The sequence below is a fragment of the Pongo pygmaeus genome, chromosome 8, assembly GCF_028885625.2.
Source record: "Pongo pygmaeus isolate AG05252 chromosome 8, NHGRI_mPonPyg2-v2.0_pri, whole genome shotgun sequence".
NCBI lineage: Eukaryota > Metazoa > Chordata > Mammalia > Primates > Hominidae > Pongo > Pongo pygmaeus.
Window position 1 is genome coordinate 62119957 of NC_072381.2, and position 21317 is coordinate 62141273.

Consider the following 21317-nt stretch of genomic DNA (forward strand, 5'->3'; position numbering starts at 1 on the left):
TGCGTCCCTCTTGCCAAAGCTGGAGGCCAAGACTTTTCCTCATGGTATCTGACCTCATTGGTCACAGCTGGTCATTCTCTCCTCCTCCAACCACTCCACTGACACACCCTGCTTCGGGGACTCCAAGCATATGCCCCTGACTGCCATCCTCCCTGCTCTTCCTTCTCCTCCTCCTTCAGACCCCTCTAGACGCTGGTGGGCCTCACTCACAGTCCTAGCTCCTTCACTCTGCCCTGAGCCCTCTCGATGATCTCATAATTCACAAGGCTTAAATACCATCTAAACACTGCTGAGCGACACACTCAGATGTCCAGTCCTGGCCATGCCCCCAGTCAAATACCCTAATGTCTACTTTACTTGTCCTCCTAAGACAGCTAACGACATTTTACTCTTACTGTGCCCCACTATGCAGCCTTGGTCCCCCAACCCCAACCCAGCTCCCCTCAACTCTTCTCCGTCTCATTCAGTGGCACCACCGTCCACCCAGCAAGTGTTAAGAGAGAAAACCCAGACCCCAGGCTTGGTGCCTTCTTTCTCTTTTGACCTACACTCAACCCAGAGGACCCTCTGCTGGTTCTGCCTCCAAATACACAGTGCATTCGACCAGCTTTCCTCCAGTGTCTCTGCTCCCACCTGCCCCGGCTCCACCCACTCGGGTCTGGATCCCACGGGGCTCCTCACTGGTCCAAGCAACGAGACTGATCCTTCAAAAATACAGGGCTGGGAACTCCCCCCTCGAAACTCTGCAGTGACTTCCCACGCAGACCTAGAAGAAAATGCACAGTCTCTCCTATGGCCGCCAAGGGCCTCTGCAGCCAGGCTTCACACACATCTCCCACGGCATCTCCTTCCCACCTCCCTGCTCCAATGCCACTCCCTGGGCCACCCTGACATTCTTCTGTTTCTTGAAGTCATCAAAATCACCCCTGCCTCAGAGCCTGGACACTCAGCCTGGAATGCTCTTCCTCCATATCCATTCCTGGCTCCTCCCTCACTGCGTTCAAGGCCTCCTTTTACCACCCTGAGTGGAACTGCTCCCCATCCTCCATCTGTGACCTCCTCTGTTGATTTTTTTTGCGGCACTGATCCCAGACCACGGGGGCTGTCTCTCTATTGTGTCTCCCCAGCTAAGCCCTTCTGAGGCCAGAGATGTTATCTGTTTTGTTCAGAGTTGCAGCCCAACAACGAGGAGGGCTTGGCCCTCAGTAGGCACAGAGCAGGCATGAGTGACTCCCCAGGATTCAAGACCAGGACAGTGCTTGCCTGGGTCCTTCTAGCTACCCCCAGGCACACTTCTGGGTGTGATTCAATCCAAAGGCATTCAGAGCAAATGTGGGCCAAGAAAAGCTCAGCCTGGCCCAGGTGCATGGGTCAAGCTCTATACAGGGGCATTCGCCTATGGTCAGAGCAGAACAAGCCCAGAGGCTGATGCCCCATCCAGCATTCCCAACAGACATTCCAGCCCCTGCCTAACAGCTTTCTGTGACAGTCCGCTCATCCTGTGGTGCCACATGGGACAGGTGAGAAAAGTCTGCCTTAAAGACACTCAACAAAACCACTGCTGGAGCTCCCCTCTCTCCTCCACACTGCACTTCACAGCTCACCCCTTCTCTCACCTTGACTACTAAGTCTGACTTCTAACGGTATCGTTTCCCACATTAATACCAGCCTCAGGCTGAGAACAGTGGCTCACAGCAATTTGGGAGGCTGAGGCAGAAGGACTGCTTGAGCCCAGGAGTTCAAGACCAGCCTGGGCAACACAGCAAGACCCCCATCTCTTTTAAAAAAAAAAAAAAAGTTTTTAAAAAAAATTAGCTGTAAAAAAAAAAAAAAATGCCTGTATTCCCAGCTACCACGGAGGCCGAGGTGGGAGGACGGCTTGAACTTGGGAGGTCAAGGCTACAGTAAGCTGAGATTGCACCACTGCGCTCCAGCCTGGGTGGTGACAGGGTAAGATCAGGTCTCCCAAAAAAAAGAAAAAAAAGAAAAAAAAACAGCCTCAGTTCCATCTATACTAATAGGTTTCTGTGAATTCATGCTGAGGTGCTGTTTTAGTTGTTTTGTTCTCCTAGGTGACTAAATAGTGACTAAACAGATACAATAGGAAGAGGTGACTGGTTTCACAAAAGGAATTTTGGTCTGCATAAGTTCTCAAAAAGACCCTCGACCTCAAGAGCAGTTCATATCCCCACCCTCAGGGGCACAGTGCCCATGCAAAGGTAGGCCCGCTCCTGCTCACCTCTGTTCCAATCGCCCCTTCCCCAAATGCAGGGCCGCTGTAGGGCCGCTTACCGCTCTGCATATGGCCCACAGACCACACCCTCCCTCGCTTGCTGTTCTTCTCAAGGCCCCCAGGGAAAGCCCTGGCTGACACTCTGTTTGCTGGGGAAGCCAGCTCCCCACCACTGCATGCAGTTCTCCTTCTCTCAGCTCTAAGAATAAGTGCTTGGCTGGGCGTGGTAGCTCATGCCTGAAATCCCAGCACTTTGGGAGGCCAAGGCGGGCGGATCACCTAAGGTCAGGAGTTTGAGACCAGCCTCACCAACATGGAGAAACCCCATCTCTACTAAAAATACAAAATTAGCCGAGCGTGGTGGCACATGCCTATAATCCCAGCTACTCAGGAGGCTGAGGCAGGAGAATCACTTGAACCTGGGAGGTGGAGGTTGTGGTGAGCCAAGATCGCGCCATTGCACTCCAGCCTGGGCAGCAACAGCAAAACTTCGTCTCAAAAAAAAAAAAAAGAATAAGGCCTTGTGTTGTTTTCCATTCTGTTTTAAAGGAAGAACTAAAGTTAACTCACACCGGAAAGACAGGAACTTGGGGATCACATGTCAGATCATGGGTTCAATGAACAGTGGCCCAGGGCGGGAACTCTGAGTACCAACAAACCTGGTTTCAGAGACCAGGAGATTGAGGGAGGACTAGACAGGGGAAGTGACCTGCCTGAGAGCTCACATAACAGTCCCATGAATGAACCGGGTCATTGGCCCGCTTCACCCCACGGAACCCTTCCCTGGAACTCTGCAGCAGATGGTCCATGGGGCCAGGCCGGGTAAGCCCTGGCTGCTGTGAGCCCTGGCTGCCAATCTTCTGGGAGTGAGGGTTCAGCTGAGTGCCCTCCAGCCTCAAGTGACCTTCTTTGTCTCCCTCCTATGATCTAACTGAATTACCTACTGAAGAACGGGGCCCAGATCCGGCCCAGCTTGAGGAGAAGCCAGCCTTCTCTCTGCTGGACCAGCGAGCACCTAGACTGCTATGGTCACTGTGAATAGCTGCCCTTTCCTGGGAGCTGTGCGCTGCATTAAACACTTAATGGACCTAAGGGCTATCCCTCCATATCCCATAACTCTGGCTCAATTACCCTCATTTTTCAGATGGGAAAGCTCAAATGTAGAACAATTTGGTCCTTTGCCCAAGGTCACATGGCTAGCTGGTGGCAGACTTAAGAACCAAACCTGGATGCCTCTGACCCTGGCAACACATTATCTTACCACCCACAGAGCAGCTGCCTTCCACACAGGGGCACTCACACAAGGGCCCAGGGATGTAGGAATTCCACAGGGAGGCTTTGGGGCTGTGCAGCTCTAAAGCCAAATGACCCACACTGTCAGGTGGTGAGACCACTCTGTGTCCCAACCAGGGCAGGGGGACAAGGCCGCAGGGCCTCTTTGTGGGTCACTGTAAAGATTAAATATTGACCTTTCACCTTAGGCAAATGACCCTGCGAAAGGCAGGAGGTCCTCTTGGGGCACTCTGGGCTGGTCCAGCCAGAGTCCAGACACAAGAAATCCACTTACCACATGAGCAAGCATGTGGTACTTTACCCAAGCACAATCAAGTCACAAAGGAAGTGACACCTGGCCAGGCCCTGCTGAACTGGAGGAGAAAGATGCAGCTCCAAGCAGGTCAAAGGCAGCCTCTCACCCATGGTTTAATGGCCTTGGCTCCTTGCAAGATTTCATTTAAGCGTGTATAAAAGTACTTGGCAACTCCTGCAGGCCCCAGAGGCCTTTCCTCAGCAAGATCAAGGCGAACCACCAGCAACAGGCGATGCTCTCAAGCTCTGCCCTGCTGGCCTCCGGGTCTTGCACAATCCACGCGCTGACTCAGGCTGACATTCACGGAGCCTCTTCCCCTGAACAAAATCGGCCCTGGGTCCAGTCTCTGCTTTGTAGCTACCTAGTGACAGGGCCTCATGCGAGTCCGAGACCTTCTCTGAGCCTATGTTCTCTACAAAACAGGGATGATCTTTCCTAGGTCATAGGAAGGTTGTAAAGATTGAAGGAAGATCCTACGTGACATGCTTATTCCAGAGCCAGTCTCAAGGTGGCCATGCCCTCCTGCAGGGCAGACACAGCAGAGATGTGAGGGACGTTCAAGGATATGCCACAAGCATCTGCTGTCCTGAAGACACTGAGTCTCCTTCTCTTGACACTGGTGTTCTGTACCCCACCCCCAATTACTTCCAGCACCAGCCTCTGTCCTAAGGCCACGTCCTTTCCAAAGGCACCTGTTCTACTGGGCTTCTGGAGACAACAGTGAAGCAGAGCTTAGGGAAATAGGGCCTTCTGGAGGCTTTTCAAGTGAGGTAGGAAAGGATGATGGAAAGAAAACAGCAGGGAGTGGAGGAAGCCAGGACTGAGTCTCAGCTTTGTCCCTAACTCACAGAGTCACGGCCTCGAGGAAGCCATCCCTCTCCTGGGCCTCAGTCTGCCAATCAGCAAAATAAGCAGCAAGGACCCATGCACCTCCCACTGGCTAAGTTTTGCCATTATAAATTACGCCAGATGGAAACCCCAAGGTCCTGGCACTCTCCAGATTAAGAAATCCTGAATCCAGGCCTGGGGCATTCAGGAAACAACAGAGATACTTGTGGCCACTTGAAATGCTGACGATTCAATTGAATTTGAAGCCGAAAAGGACCAGAGGGTGCAGACCCCAGACCCAACCTGGCCCTGAGAGCCCAGTGGGCCAAGGGAGGAGCTGCAGTTATCTGTCCTGTGTTGAAAGTCTGAACCAAGCCACTTCTCAGTGGGAGTTCGGAAGGTCTGGGAGCCAGAAGGGATGCTAGGGCTTGGCTTCCTTATGACAGAGGGAAACAGAGCCCAGAGCAGGAGGTGCCTTGCATGGGGTCACATAGCTATCACACCCCAGCTTTTCCTCCTGCCGGAAGGGTGGTTCTGAGAAAAGGCAACACATGTGCCCTCCCAGCAGAGCCAGCAAACCCATGTGAGGGCCCCAGTGTGGGGAAGGACTGTGCAGAGGGCTCCAGGGACAGCTTCCACAGCTGTCTCTGTGTTGCCAGATAACAGAGAGTTGACCCCCACTGAGCCCTGCCCAGGAACCTGAGTCAAGGCCCTGGAAAGGAAGGAAGGCGGAGGGAGCACAGCCATTCAAGGGAGGTGACAGGCAGTATCCCCAGGAGAGAGGGAACCCCCCAACCTAACTTTGGCACAGTTCACAGTGATTAACAGTGGGTAGAAAATCAAGATACTAAGGCAGTGGTCAGTATTTCTGTAAAGGGCCAAATAGTAAATATTTTCAGCTTTGTGTGCTGGATGATCCCCGTAGCAATTACTCAACTCTGCTGTTATAATGGGAAAGCAGCCATAGATAATACATAAATGAATGGGTGGGGCTGTGTTCCAATAAAATTGTATGTGTAAAAACAGGCGGAAGGCCAGGTTTGGCCTGCAAGCCATAGTCTGAAAAGCTCAGCTCTAAACTATCACACTAAAACCATCTGGACCTGGAGAGGAAGGATGGGATTTCATCCTGCTCAGCCACACAAAGCCTGGGATACCCTATACTCAGGTCTCCAACACCGGTATGTTTTTATATCACTGTAACAGGTCTTAATAGCCTAAAACTGTAAATAACACAAATGATATATCCCCACAATAGAATATTACACAACAAGAATAAAAGATCTACAACTACGTACAACTGCATGAATGAATCTCACATATGATATTAAATGAAAGATGTCAGACACAAAAGACTTAATACTGTTAGGGAAGAATACTTAGAAAAACTATAACTAACATCCAATCAAAAGTTACTAGATAGGCAAGAAAAGGAAAGAAGTGAGCTATGAGAGAAAAAATTCAGTAAACAGAAGACACAAGAATGACAAAGAAGATGAAATCGCAACAACTTCAAAACAAGTATTGCAAATATGTTCAGGAATTTAAAGGAAAATATAAATATGATAAGGAAAGAAACTGGAGACATAAAAAAGACCTAAATGTAACAACTAGAAATAGAAACTACAATATTAGAAATGAAGACTTCACGAGATGGGTATAACAGCCAATGAGACACTATGGAAGGAAAGATCAGTAAAGCTGAAGACAAAGCTATGGAAACTAAAAGAGAAGGGTAAAACACTCAACAAAATAAAAAACTAAACCGAGCCTCTGTGACCTAGATAAACAATGTCCTAGGGAAATGGGACAGGGAAGGGGAGAAAAAGGTGTGCATTTGAAAACATAATAGCTAAAATATTCCAAATCTGATGAAAACTATAAACCCACAAATCTCAAAGGCCCAATGAACTCCAAACAGAATAAACACAAAGACAACTATACCAGCATGTATAAAATTGCTATAATCCAGAATAAAAGGAGAAACTCTTGAAGTCAGCCTGGAAGTGGGAGGAGACACAGTTCATAGAGTATGCATATGCAAACTATTTTTACCAAATCAAGTGAAAACATATCAAAATTTGTGGGATGCAGAAAATGTACAGCTTCAAATATTTATATTAGGAAAAAAAGATCTAAAAATCAGTGATCTAATCTTCCAGTTTAAGTAGCTAAGAAAAAGCAAAATAATCCCAAGTAGAAAGGAAGAAATAATAAAAATAAGAACAGCAATCAAGGTGAATGTGAATGTACTTAACGCCAATGAACTATACACTTAAATGTTGTTATACTGTACAATTAAAAAATAAAAAATAATTTCAAAAGATTTTTAAAAAGTAATTAAAAACAGAAAAACAACAGAGACACTACCACCTAACTAAAAAAAGTCAGATACCAAAGAGTTTAATTTATAGCAACAGCAGGCAGAACAACCATCACCCAGGGAAGGGGTAGGGTGGGGCAGGCATGACTGTAGGGGCACAAGGAAAGTTTCTGGGGTGATAGGAATGTTTTGTATCTTCATTGTGATGATGGTGATTATGTGGCATGTACAGCTGTCACTGAACTGTACAGTTGAAATGAATAAATGTTATTCTATCCAAATCAGACATCAATAGAAGTGATCATTATAAGAAGGATTTCCATTAAAGAAAAAAAGTACAAACAAGAAAAATCACTCCTGTAGACTATGCCATGCTGATTATTTACCAGCCAAGGAGGCAGAGTTATACAAGCACACTAAGCTACTTAAGACTTGAAAGTACGTGCAAGCATTTAACAGTCCTGTGTGCCAGGCAATAATCTCAGAGCACCTGGAACATCCCTTCCTCAGTAATCCCAACTGGTGGTCCCAGCCTCACACCTGCCTAAGTTGGGGAAATCAGGGGCTGAGGCCATGCAGGCATCAGCACCACAGGCCACTCCTTAAGTTCTAGTGGAGTTTCTGATTAAGCAATCCCTGCCCTCTGCCTTGGCAAGCCTAAATGATGAAATACACACACACACACACACACACACACACACACACACACACACACACACACACACACACACACACACACACACACACACACACACACACACACACACACACACACACACACACACACACACACACACACACACACAGTGCCAAAAGACAGTCAATTTCCTATGAATTGGGGCAGTCATTCTGGGGATGTGATTTTGACTGTATGTTCAGGCAGGTCAAAACAATGTACACACCTTGTGACCCAATTAATCTCTCCTGGGAATCTATCTCAGTGAATAATTTCCCTCCCTTCCCTAAAGGGAAGAATGTGTATTATATAAACTAATCACTGCATCCTTATCTAGGATAGCAAAAAAATTGGAAACAACCTAAATGTCCAATACGGGAATTTCTAAAAATACAATTGGAAAGATAATGTTGCAACCTGGAATGTTCTGTATTAGTAGATGTTCTGTATTAGTAGATGCTGATGTGAAAATGCATATCTTAAGACTGCAAGGATACTACTCACAGGATATGAAACTGTGTGCCTGCAGACAGGACGCTGGGGCATGGAAAAGGAAATGCAGTAAACCTGGGATGCCTTGTTTAGCCTTTATGAATTTCCATGAAATTACAAAAGTTGATTAAATACTATTTGAAGAGAAAAAGGGACATCTTCCCAGCAGTGAAAACAAAAGTACACTATATACATTATTAAAACACTAGACTTTTCCCTTTTGACTGCATTACTGAGATGGTAATGAAGAAATCATTTGCCTGAAGATCTAGGGATCAGGCCTTGAGCCTGATATCAAAGGAGCAGAGTTCAGCTCAAATAAGGGCAATTCTCCATCAGTCAGAAGAGCCCCAGGAACAGCAGACTATCCTGGGAGGTGGCAAGTCCTCTATAAAGAGAAGCATAATAAAAGTCGGAGGAAGAGAATAAGACCCCACCTGCAAAGATGCCCTACACAGAGGTAAGGGAAGAGAGCTGATCTTTCCACCTTGGGCTTGTCTTCCCTTTCTTGTGCAGGGTGGCCACATACCCAGGTTTGCACAGGACAGGCCTGGGGTACACCTGTTGTTCTGGCAAAATTCTCAAGACTCTCAAAATTCTCTTACTCTCAAAAGTTGAACCAGAGATTACATGTTCACCCTACTCACAGGAGGCATCTGTGACTTTGAAGGAAGAGGCCTCAAGCCATGCTGATCACAGAGCACAGATGTCCATGACTCTCATCTCACTCAGAAACAGGCTGCACAGAGGCAAATTCACACATTTTACAAGGGTAGGCTCAAATATACCCAAGTCACTGAGAAAGCCAATGGCAGAATGTCATTTAAAAAATTTTTTTTTAAACTAAAGACAAGCAAAGGACTCTCCTGGGTAACACAGGCCTACAGTCTATTTAGAAAGTGTCTCAGTTCTTCACTTTTAATCCATCTCTGAAGCAGATCCAGGCAAGGACTTCATCCAACCTCTGCATGCAGATTAAAGCCAATGCTTGTGTTGGAAACCAACCCTGGAGTTGCAGACATTATCTGAATCATCCCTCTAGAGGATTCACTCGGCAAACTTAGAAAAGCCCAAGTGCTTTGTGGAACCAGTGGGGGGTATGAATGAACAAAGACAAAGAGCCAGATGCCACTCCTCCAGTGTACGCCTCTCCCAGCTTCCCTTCCTCTGCACGTCAAAGTGAGATCTTCTGTACCCACTAACCAACAACTCCCCAATCTTCCCTTCCCAGGTCCTAGCAACCAACATTTTACTTCCCGTCTCTATGATTCTGACTACGGTGGGCACCTCATATAAGCGGAATCATACAGTGTTTTGTCTTTTTGTATCTAGCTTATCTCACTCAGCACTATGTACTCAAGGTCTACCCATGCTGTAGCACGTGACAGAACTGCCTTCCTTTTTAAGCTCTTTCACATCTGTATATCACATTTTGTTTATCCACTCAAACATCGATGGACACTTTAGTTGTTTCTACCTTTTGGCAACTGTAAATAATGCTGCTATGAATGTGCACATAGGTGTACAAATATCTCTTCAAGATCCTGCTTTCAGCTCTATTGGTTATACCCAGAAGTGGAATTGTTGGATCATATGGTAATTTTATTTTTAACTTTTGTGGAACTACCATACTGTTTACCATAGCAATTGCACCATTTTACATTTTCACTAACAGTGCACAAAGGTTTCAATTTCTCCACATCCTCATCAACATCTGTTATTTTCCATTTTTTAAAATAATAGCCATCCCAATGGGTGTGAAGTGGTATCTCATTGTGGTTTTGATTTGCATTTCCTAAGTCAAAGTGAGATTTTTGCACTAAAAACAGGTCTAGCACAACCAAAGAATGATTTTTTTAGTAAGTAAAAAACACTAGTGCTCTCAAAAAGCCATGTTGCATGGAAGCATATTTTCCCTAACATCCTTGTGATAAGAACCTCATGAAGCCCATTCCATTCTCATTCTGTAAACCAAGAGGTTCAGAACAGACATGCAAACATCAGTGGCATCCACATTTCTTATCCCAAGCAGGTTTTAACAATCCCTGGAAAACCTTGGCCCCTTAGTCAGAAAGCTTAAAAAAATCTATTAGCGACCAAAGGGTATTTATCTATAAAGAATGCTATTGTGAAAATAATAATTTTTTTTTTTTTTTTTTTGAGACGGAGTCTCACTCTGTCGCCCAGGCTGGAGTGCAGTGGCGTGATCTTGGCTCACTGCAAGCTCCGCCTCCCGGGTTCACGCCATTCTCCTGCCTCAGCCTCCTGAGTAGCTGGGGCTACAGGTGCCCGCCACCACGCCCGGCTAATTTTCTGTATTTTTAGTAGAGACGGGGTTTCACTGTGTTAGCCAGGATGGTCTCTATCTCCTGATCTCGTGATCCGCCCGCCTCGGCCTCCCAAAGTGCTGGGATTACAGATGTGAGCCACTGTGCCCGGCCTGTGAAAATAATTCTAAGTGAGGGCAAACTACTAAATAAAACCTCATATTTGTCCCAACACCTAGGATTGGTCACAGAAGCAACAAGTTGCTTTCTGCACATTCAAACTTGCCTGCTGAGCCCAGTGTCCACCATCAGCACGTGCAATCCTTCTGCACCACTGCTCACTGTTAATTCATTAAACAAAATACAAATAAAAACACTGCAAAATCATCTAGCTGGGCTTTGCTTCAAAATAATCCAAAGGGTTGGGCAGGGGGATACAAATCAACTAAGCTAGATGGTGGGAACATGGAGTTCATTTTATTATCCTACTTTTATATTTTCTCCATTTAAAAAAAAAAGAAAACTTATCTGGAGAGGTAAGGGCTTGGGCATTCCACTTTATACATTTTTAGCAACCTGAGGCAGACACTAGGCAGCTGAGAGTGCTACGTCACAAGGGAAACACTGAGGCTTAGCCAGGTCACTCAGCTCAGGGAGGCCCTGAGTGCCCAGAGCCAGCCTGGCACCCTCCTGCTACACAGTGAGCTTCCCAGAGGTCTGTGCGCCCGTCTCAGGCCTCACCCCACATTGCCAGCTCCAGTGCAAATGAAGACTGCACATCACTACCAGGAACCCAGTGGGGAGGGGTCCAGCAGCTTCCGCCTAAGCAAGGCACTTGGCCTCCCACTCTTATTTCCCAACCAAGCTCTCTCTTGCTTGGTCTTCCTGACTGTTCCTGTTTGTTCCTTCCTGTTCTGCCCCAATGCACACTAACTGAAAAATGATTAACTTTCAACACACACATTGCCAAATCTGCAAAAGCCCAAAAACACTGCAGCACCCTTCAACCACCAAGCAGACCTGCTACCATGCTGGATTCATGCACTCCACTACTGGAATATAGTGCTGCAAACGTGTTACTGGGCAAGTTAGTAGAGCTCCCTGATGTCAAAAACTCTCTCCTGGAACCCTCTGAAGAAATGAAGATACCAGGGCCCTCAGCCACAGCAGTAGTGGGAGAGTGTTGCTCTAGCTGCAGGAATCAAGATGAGAGTCGGAGGTTGAGGCACAAAGCCAAGCAGCACACCCACAGAGAGGAGCAACTGGGTGTCCAAGTGCACAAGTGTCAGACTGCCTGCCTAGCCCAGCGAACCTCCACCATATACTTGCCTGGGGGTGCGGGATGGTGGAGGGGAACACCAGGTAAGGCCAGAGGGCTCTCCAGACAGGGAACAATGCTGCTCTGAGAAGCCATGTATCATGAGGATGAAGCATGGACTCCCGCATTAAGAGGGACCCAGAGGCACCACATTAAATATCCAGCAATGCCCTATTCCAGGGACAATGATGCAGTTGTTGGTGCAAAGTTATCGGACCACAGGAAAAGATGTGGGCTAAAAGACCAAGCCATTGAATCCCATCTTATTTCTCTAGGACAGAAAATTCCCAAACATACTAAGATAAATCACCAGGAGATGAGGCTGTAAAATCAAGCTTGCAAGGCTGAGAAGGCTTAGTAAGTCTGCCTTGTTTTCAAGAGTTCCAGTCCCCATAGGAGATGCCAAATCTGCAGTAGAAGCAAATGTGACATCATGGCCACTCATTCTGTCCTTCTTTCTCCACCTACCCCCACACAGATATTCATAAGCTATGCTTAATGGTTTTCAAAGCCTCTGTGCATGATCATGTCCCCAGGCCCTCCTGCACAGAATCAATGTCTGCCTCTCCCTGGACCAATCCCACTGGCAATAAACACATGCTATATCTCCCTTGGCCCCTTGACCATCTCTAGCCAGTGTCCAAATTTTTCTTCTCCTCTTTAAGGCAAGCATCCTCGGAAGAACTGTCAAGAGTCATCCCCTTCACTTCTTTACTTCCCATTGGCTCCTCAGCCAACTCCAGCTGGGTTTCTATCTACCCACCCAGATCCCCTACCCAGAGCTCACAGTGGTCCCGTCAACATAATCAACAACCTCCACTTTGTCTAAGCCATTACCAATGTCCTGTCCTCATCCTTCTTCACCTCCCTGCACCATGGTTGACCATGCCTTTCTGCTTTAAAGGCTTCTACAATACACAATCTCCTGGTCTTCCCTTTACCACGGGCCACTCACCCTCAGCCAACTTGGGAGTGGGTTTTCTTCCTCGACCCAACCTCTAGCATCGTAGGGCTCAATATTCAGACCTCTCCTCTTCTCAGTCAACACACCCATCTTCCATGCTCTCATCTGGTCCATCCCCTCCTCTGATGGTGGTTGGCCAAGACTTCCATCTCCAGGACAGTCAACGACAAAGGAAATAGTATCTCCCTGAGGCTGGCTATGAGATAACATAAATGTACCCCTTCTACCCCAAACCCCATCTCAGAACCTGGTACCACCATCCATGCCCTCACTCTGCAGTCACTCCAAAATCAGATCACACCACCCAACTTATAAGCCTTCCAATAATTATTTAAAGCAGTAGAAAGTAATTCTAACTATTTATTGAGATCCGTATGATCCTTTGTGACCTGGCTCCTGCATGCCTCTGTCCCCACCTGTGTCCCTTCTCCCACTTACTCAGCTCCAGCCACATGGCCTTCTGTTTGTCCTTTGCACACACAAAGCTGATTCCTGCCTCAGACCCTTTGCAGCTGCCATTCTGTCTGTCTGGAGCATTCTTCCCCAGACCCCTGCTTGGCTGCCTCTTCATTAGTACTCAAGTTTTCAGCCCACAAGTCACCTCCACAGAATGCCTTTCCCTGGCCACCCTAGCCAAGGAGCTTCTCCCTCACTGTCCTGTTGCTCAGGAGGCTAACATGGCTCTTGGTTACACATAAGCACTACAAGGATAGGACTTTATTGCCCTTGTCTGTTATCACCTCCCAGAACCTAAAACAGGGCCTGGCCCATAGTCAGATGCACACAAAGTATCTTGCTGCTGATGTCTCATTGGGGCACTCCCAGGATCGGAACAGGGGGCAGGTAGGGGAGACAGACAGACATCTGGGCCAGAGCCCCAAGGCTTCCTGAACCCCCAAGGCTGGGTTGGCCTTACTCTGACTTTCAATCACCTCGGCCTTTGGCCTTCCCCCATCCCCACAGTTGCAACTGGTTCTGTGAGGGTAGGGGTCACTGACCCTGCCCACCACCTTATCCCAGAGCCTTACATAATGTCTGGCAAATCAAGAGTGTGTGGAAAACCATAATTTACTGAATGAAGAACTAAACAAGGGAACGTGGCCGCTCTCATCCACTTACCCAGAAGATGATGTTGTAGCTGAAAAGGAGGTACTTGTACCAGCAGCTGACCTTGGCGTTAGAGTATCTATAATAGTGCATCTTCTGAGAAGCAAAATCTGCGGAGAGATGTGTGACTAGTGAGATTGCAGGCTCAGCGTTAAAATCTCTCCCCCAAACCTGCTCATATGTGGATTCTAGAAAGCTCCCGATCACTTCCCTCATGACCCTTTACTGGTCCAAGCAGAGGCCTGATACCAAGGCCAGGTATAGGTAATGCAAAACTCAGGTTAAATCAGCTCTCCAAAAAACAAACGAAAGGATAAGGGAGATTTTTGAAAGGAAGAAAGATGCTTTTTAAGTGTCTTCTAAGTACCAGAAATTCTGCTTGGAGCCTTCCCAAATATTGATATCATCACCTCGATTGGGAATTGATTTTTTCCACTTCATGGTTGAGGAAACCATGCAGAAAGGTCACATGACTTGCCCAAGGACAAGAGAGCAATGACAGCCCAGGATTGGAACCAAGGACAGGGGACTTCACAGTCCACGTTCTTTCCACCCACCAGAGCCAACAGAAGAAACGGGCTTAATCACAAAGAGCCACGTTTGGGAGATCAACGTGCAGGCAGGTCTGGACATGATACAACTGTGCCCAGTGAAGAAAAGCCAAGATGAGGGCTCCATACTCATTCATGCAACATTTTCTGAAAACCTCTGAAGCTCAGCCCTCAGAGGTGAGGAAGGCCACTACAGCTAGCAGCCATCCCCCTGCTCCCTCCCTCCCCTGTCACCCGCCTCCCACTCCACCTCAACCTAGACTATAGCCATTGCTTTGTCCTCCAGGGCTGTAATGAAGCTTGGATTACACAGCCTATGTGGGAAGACCCTGTGAACTACAGAGTGAAGGGTGGGGCCACTGTTTTTTATCTGTGTCTAACCCTCAAAGCAACCTCAGAGGTCCTACCGCAGGAGGGTGCTATTTCTGAGGGACTTTTCTGAGGGCCTGGCCTTTTTGAACCCTGCTTTCCTTTTTGAACCCCAGTAGCAATCCAGGTGGACCCCTAAGTCCTCCATGGTCCCCTGCCCCCAATGCAGTGGCTGAACAGCGGGGAAGGAGGGAGTGCCTCAAGTGCACAGGTAGGGACAGAATCAGAGGCCCGTAGGGCAAGTGGTCCCATGCCAGCCCCCTGCTCACCCCCCACTTCCCAGGTGAGGAGAGTAACACAGCCCAAGGCGAAAGCAGACAAGGCCACCCTAGAGGTGAGGAGGCAACCCACCCACATCCGCCAGTGAGAAACCAGTTTCCACTGAGTGGCTACTTGCAAAACCCCTTCCTGTGAGGCAGCCACGGCAGGCTGGCTGCTGGTCGGCAATGTTCTGAGAAAGAAGTGCCAAGAAGGGACATGAAACCACACTCCTCTGGAAACGGAACCTGTGACCGCTCCACCTCTCCCACGGTGTGGAATTGACGGGCACAGCCTAGACACCACCATTCACCCACCAGCCCCTCCTTCTGTCTGACCTCAGAAACCAGCTGGGGAGAATGACAGGCAGACGGCTACCCAGCTGCCCCATCCCCACCTCCCCCCCATACCACCGCCCCACCATCACAAGAGCACATCCATAAAACTTGCCTCCAAGAATGAGTGTGAACACAACCACCTGTTGCCCAAGGACTCTACAGGACACAAGGACACACGCAAGGCCTGAACACTGTATGGGCCAGAGCAGCTGCAGGGAGAAAAGGAGCTCTCAAGGAAGAGACACAGGCGCCTTCCTTCAGCAACATGACCTCAGCCCAGGCAAGTCCCTGCTCTCTCGGGACCTCAGCATCCTCAACTAAAGTGGGGCTTTTAGTGACCTGCCCCAACGTCAATGGCATGAGGGGCCTGGCTGGCAGCATCAGAATCACTTATTTTAAATACAGATCCCAGCTCCCAACACAAGGTTCTGGTAAGAAGGTCTGCTTTGGAGCCCTGAATCTGCATTTCCAACAAGTCCCCCACTCCCGCCCTCACTGTGATACTGACATGCCAGCAGACCCATGCCCAGCAGATCAGGTATCAGCTTAGGCACCGAGGGCTGCAGCAGTCCCCTTGGGGATCTTACAAAGGTAGATGGGCCTGTTGAACTGTGGTGCAGCACACGGATTCGCAGAGAGGGGCTCCTTGTAGGCAACTAACTTAACGGTAGCTATAGCTAACATTCACCAGCTTGTTTCAGATTACAGGGTCCCAAAGCACTGGGTTGGTTTGTTAATTTTTTGTGTAGGTAGAGATAGGAGTCTCACTATGTTATGTTGCCCAGGCTAGTCTCAAACTCCTGGCCTGAAGTAATCCTCCCGCCAGGGCCTCGCAAATTGCTGAGATTACCTGCATGAGCCACCACACCCAGCCAATGGTTTGACTTTTTTAATTGTTCTTTTTTTTCCCTTCAGGGGAGGGTTGGGCTACCCAACCATAAATCCATGTCTGGATTAATGCACATAGGATGAAAAAAAATTTTTAACCTAAAACTCAAGTACATTTATCACAGAGAACTGTCAATTCAGCTGGAAATGCCTTATGAGGCAGAAAAATGTCCTAAGCGGTAGAAACTCTATTCTTTTTTTAGGGACAAGACAATCCCGCCTCCTCTCTTCCTCGTGGTTCCCAGAGGAGCCTGGAAAGTAGAAAGCTGTGCCCTCCAGGGAGCTGGGCCTCAGGAACTAAGGAGGGCTGGTGCAAGCCACGGAATCCAATGCCTTGGGATCCTATAGAGTGCTCCTTTGACCTCAATTAACCCAACCCTGTAAAGAACTCTCCGGAAGCAGTAAGAAAAGCCAAACTTCCCCCTTCCTCCTTGATGAAAGCTCCACAAAGAAACCAGCTCATTAGCAAATGTGTCTGTGTACTTTCCACAGTGTTGGTGGCTCACCTCTGCTCCCCTGCCCGGGGCCTTTGCAAAATGACTGTCCTGTGACAACACAGGGAATCTCAACCTGACGGTCCCTGGTCTCCTGCAGCTCACACCCATAAAGTGTACAGAACATGGAAAGGCTACAGGGAACACTTCATGGGGATGCAGTTGGCAGGGAGGCCAGCGCTCTGGAGCAAGGATTCTCCACGTGGCGCCTGGCTTCCCTCACCATCTGCTGCTTCACCTTCCACCCAACACACATGACCAACCAGGAAACAATTCTGCCTTCAGATGCTGGGGTCCACACCTACACCCGTCAGAGACTCTCACAGCCACATCCTAAACTCTAAGCCCTCACTTCACCCCGGTAACATCAACACTCGAAACTACACTAGGGGCCACACTGCGGAATAACTAGGAAGAAACCTCCTCTCATCCAAGAAGAGGTGTGCCACACCCAGACAACATATCCTGATGCACGTGCCACTTACAACCCAGAGCACATGCACTGCCAGTATTATGCCATTTTTGGCCATTTTTGTACAACCCAGGATAACCCCACGAAGTCTAGGGGTGGGGCTGTCCCAGTGACACTTTCTCCCCCATCCTCAACCCACAGAAAAGGAAATTATTGCAATAAACTGTTGAAAAGAAACATTTCAGTTTTCCTTCTCCACGCCCCCCTTCCCCACCCCCGCCACCCATCTAACCTCGGGACAGGGAGGAAGGCACCTCTCACTCTGTCCCTCTCTGCTGTGTTGGCCAGCGGGTTGGAAAGCAGGTCTTGACCCTCTGTGGGGCTGTCAGATCCTGGTCTCCACATAGTTTAAGCTGAGGAAGGTAAATGGGAGACTCATTTGGACTCCAGCCTAAGCCATATCCTCCTACACAGTGTAAGGTGGCCTTCTATCTGTGGAGGGTAATGATGGAGCTGCACAACAGGTGTGGCTCGGAGGCTTCAGAACCCCAATGGAGGAAAAAAGGACTGAGCGCTCCTGAGCCACCAACGGAGCTACTAGGGCATTTCACAAAAATGCAGGAAGGCTGATAAAGGCAGTAGTGCTGAAACTAGAACCCAGATCTGACCCAAAATGATTCCCAAAATGACCATGGTCCCTAGCATCTCACCTCATTTGCTCAACCACATCATACTGAAGGAAGGCAGAAGTTAGCCTTCTATGAGCAGATGCATCCACAAAGAACAGCAACACCATTTATCTTACACACACACACGCACGCACGACTAAGAACCTTCCTAAAAGTAGAGATGGGTAAACTTTTCACAAATGTTAAGTACCATTCCAGCAGAGAAGAATCTCCAAAAGCTATTTGGTGTGCATAGAAAAAAAATTAAGATCTCAAGCTGTCTCAACTCTAAGAACGTGATAGAAAATAAAGCATCAGTGTGGCAGGAAGGAGGCACATGTTTATCAAAATACCAACTTCTCAAAATGGGGCAAAGGGAGAATTGTTTAACAGTAGTGAGATAACTGGTTAGCAACTTGAGGGGAGTTAAATAATAAGCAAATAACAACTTACAGATTTAAAGGGCATACGCACATACACGCACACACCACACCCAGAGAACAGGGTTTTCAAGTCCATTTTACCCTCCTTCAACTTTTGAGGCAACAGGAAAAAACAATTCAAAGCACAAGACTACCAAGCCTGAACAGATAACAAATCTAAAAAATCCCCATGATTAAAAGTAACATTAAAATAAAAAAGGAAACACAAATGTTATCTGCAGCTGAAAAAATTATGACACAGTAAATATCTGCAACCTATAGAGACCCATACTTCAAAAAGACTCCCGTTGTACACAAATGAAGAAAGGATATGAACATTATACACAAAGGAAAGAATAACAAAGGGAAGAATAACATAACAAATGGAAAAATAAGCCTGCGCAACAAGGCCAAACACCATCTCTACAAAAAGTACAAAAATTAGCTGGATGTGGTGTCTGAAGTCCCAGCTACTTGGGAGGCTGAGGAGGGATGATCACTTGAGCCTGGGAGGTCAAGGCTGTGATGAACAGTGATCACACCAATGCACTCCAGTCTGGGTGACAGAGCAAGACCCGGTCTTTAAAAAATAAAAAATAAAAAATAAAGGAAAATAGTCAATGTCACTAGAAATAAAACTTAAAGACAATCCAGACATACTATTTTACACTTTTTTTTTTTAAACAAGTCCCGCTCTGTTGCCCAAGCTGGAGTGCAATGGCGCACTCAGCTCACTGCAACCTCCGCCTCCCTGGTTCAAGTGATTCTCCAGCCTCAGCCTCTGCAGTAGCTGGGACCACAAGTGCATGCCACCAGGCCTGGCTAATTTTTGTAGAAACAGGGTTTCATCATGTTGCCCAGGCTGGTCTTGAACTCCTGAGCTCAAAGCAATCCGCCCACCTTGGCCTTCCAAAGTGCTGAGATTACAGACAATAGTCACCGGTGCCTGGCCTATTTTACACTTTTTTTTTTTTTTTTTTGAGACGGAGTTTTGCTCTTGTTGCCCAGGCTGGAGTGCAATGGTGCGATCTCGGCTCACTGCAACCTCCGCCTCCCGGGTTCAAGCGATTATCCTGCCTAAGCCTACTGAGTAGCTGAGATTACAGGCGACTGCCACCATGTCCAACTAATTTTTATATTTTTAGTAGAGACAGGAGTTTCACCATGTTGGCCAGGCTGATCTCAAACTACCGACCTTGGGTGATCCGCCCATCTCAGCCTCCCAAAGTGCTGGGATTATAGGCGTAAGCCACCACACCCGGCCTACTTTACACTTTTTAATTTAACAAAATTGCCACCACTATTGTGGCAAACACATTTATTCCTTGTTGGCAGCAGATAAAAAGGTTACTACCATTTGGTAGCAATATGGTTACATTTACCACCCCAAAAAAAGGTCACACCCTTAATCAATAAACTAATGACTAAGAATTTGCCTCCAGAAAAAGAACACACATTAAGTGAAACATGAACCTCATGGTTTGCAATTATGAGACAATTTGTAAGCATGTGCTTAAAGGCCAAAGTAGAATGTTGAGCATGAAAATGGCTGCATGGGGTGGTGGTGGACTTACAAGTGATTTTCCAAAAAGGTTTCCAGCATCACACTTACCACTACCACCTTTGTATTATAAATGAAAATGGGGCCACTGCTGGTTGGAGGTGCCCCTGCTGGAGAGGAGAATGCTGGCTACAATATGATAAGGCTGGCAGTCATCATAAACAGGGCTCCTTGGCTTCAGTGTTGTACTCACCTTTAACATTCCTCCCTCCTGCCCCTTTTTGAATTAAAAAAGTAGCACATTCTCAACTGTAAAATATCTCAACAATTCAGAAGTGTGAAAAGTGAACTGGCTGCCCAGGCAAAGTGGCTCACGCCTATAATCCCAGCACTTTGGGAGGCCGAGACAGGTGGATCACCTGAGGTCAGGAGTTTGAGACCAGCCTGACCAACATGGTGAAACCCCATCTCTACTAAAAATACAAAATTAGCCAGGCGTGGTGGCTCACGCCTGTAATATCAGCTACTCAGGAAGCTGAGGCAGGAGAATCACTTGAACCAGAGAGGCGGGGGTTGCAGTGAGCCGAGATCGCGCCATTGCACTCCAGCCTGGGCAACAAGAGCGAAACTCCGTCTCAAAAAAAAAAAAAAAGGAAAAGAAAAGTGAACTGACAATGAGAAACCACTAAACAAGGGTTTTCAAATCTTATCATGACCCATAGTAAGAAATACATTTAACAAAAGTCAATCCAGTGCACATGCACACTCACATGCACAACTAAAATGAGTTTTGTGGAGGCCGGGCACAGTGGCTCACGCCTATAATTACAGCACTCTGGGAGGCTGAGACAGGTGGATCACTTGAGGTCAGGAGTTTGAGACTAGCCTGGTCAACATGGCGAAACCTCGTCTCTACTAAAAATACAAAAAATCAGCCAGGCGTGGTGGCGGGCGCCTGTAATCCCAGCTACTCAGGAGGTTGAGGCAGGAGAATTGCTTGAACCTGGAAAGTGGAGGTTGCAGTGAGCAGAAATTGCGCCAGTGCACTCCAGCCTGAGCCACAGAGCGAGACGCCAGCTCAAAAAAATAAAAATGAGTTTTGTGAAATCTGTCCCCTTATCATATGCCGTGCATTGTAGATTTGCTTTTTTCTTTTCATGTTTCAAAATCATAACTGCACATAATCTAAGAATCAACGACTGTAAAAACCGTGTTGAGAAAACAGCAGATCCCAGCCCTTAAGTCAGGTTTTCCCTTTCTAGGTGACACTTCCAACTTCTAGCTGACTCTTGATGTTTACACCCAAATATCTCTTAGAAATGTCTGCATATAGGCTGGGCGCAGTGCCTCACGCCTGTAATCTCAGCATTTTGCGAGGCCGAGGTGGGAGGATCACAAGGTCAGGAAATCGAGACCATCCTGGCTAACATGGTGAAACCCCATCTCTACTAAAAATACAAACAATTAGTCGGGCATGGTGGCAGGTGCCTGTAGTCCCAGCTACTCGGGAGGCTGAGGCAGGAGAATGGCATGAACCCAGGAGGCAGAGCTTGCAGTGAGCCGATATCGCTGCCACTGCACTCCAACCTGGGCGACAGAGCAAGACTCCATCTCAAAAAA

General features: G+C 47.6%; 1 protein-coding gene across 5 annotated transcripts in view; it reads right to left on the bottom strand.

Moving 5' to 3' along the window:
- The window catches only part of TSPAN14 (tetraspanin 14), a 63327-nt gene that overhangs the window by 16492 nt on the left and 25518 nt on the right, over positions 1-21317 (bottom strand). For 4 of the 5 annotated variants that reach the window (XM_054435283.2, XM_054435284.2, XM_063669891.1 and 1 more), the window contains one exon: positions 13809-13906. In XM_054435283.2, coding sequence (XP_054291258.1) covers positions 13809-13889 — 81 coding nt within the window. In that variant the 5' untranslated portion in view covers positions 13890-13906. Of the gene's footprint in view, positions 1-12680; positions 13259-13808; positions 13907-21317 lie in introns of those variants that run through there. The other variant, XM_054435282.2, reaches the window with a different exon arrangement.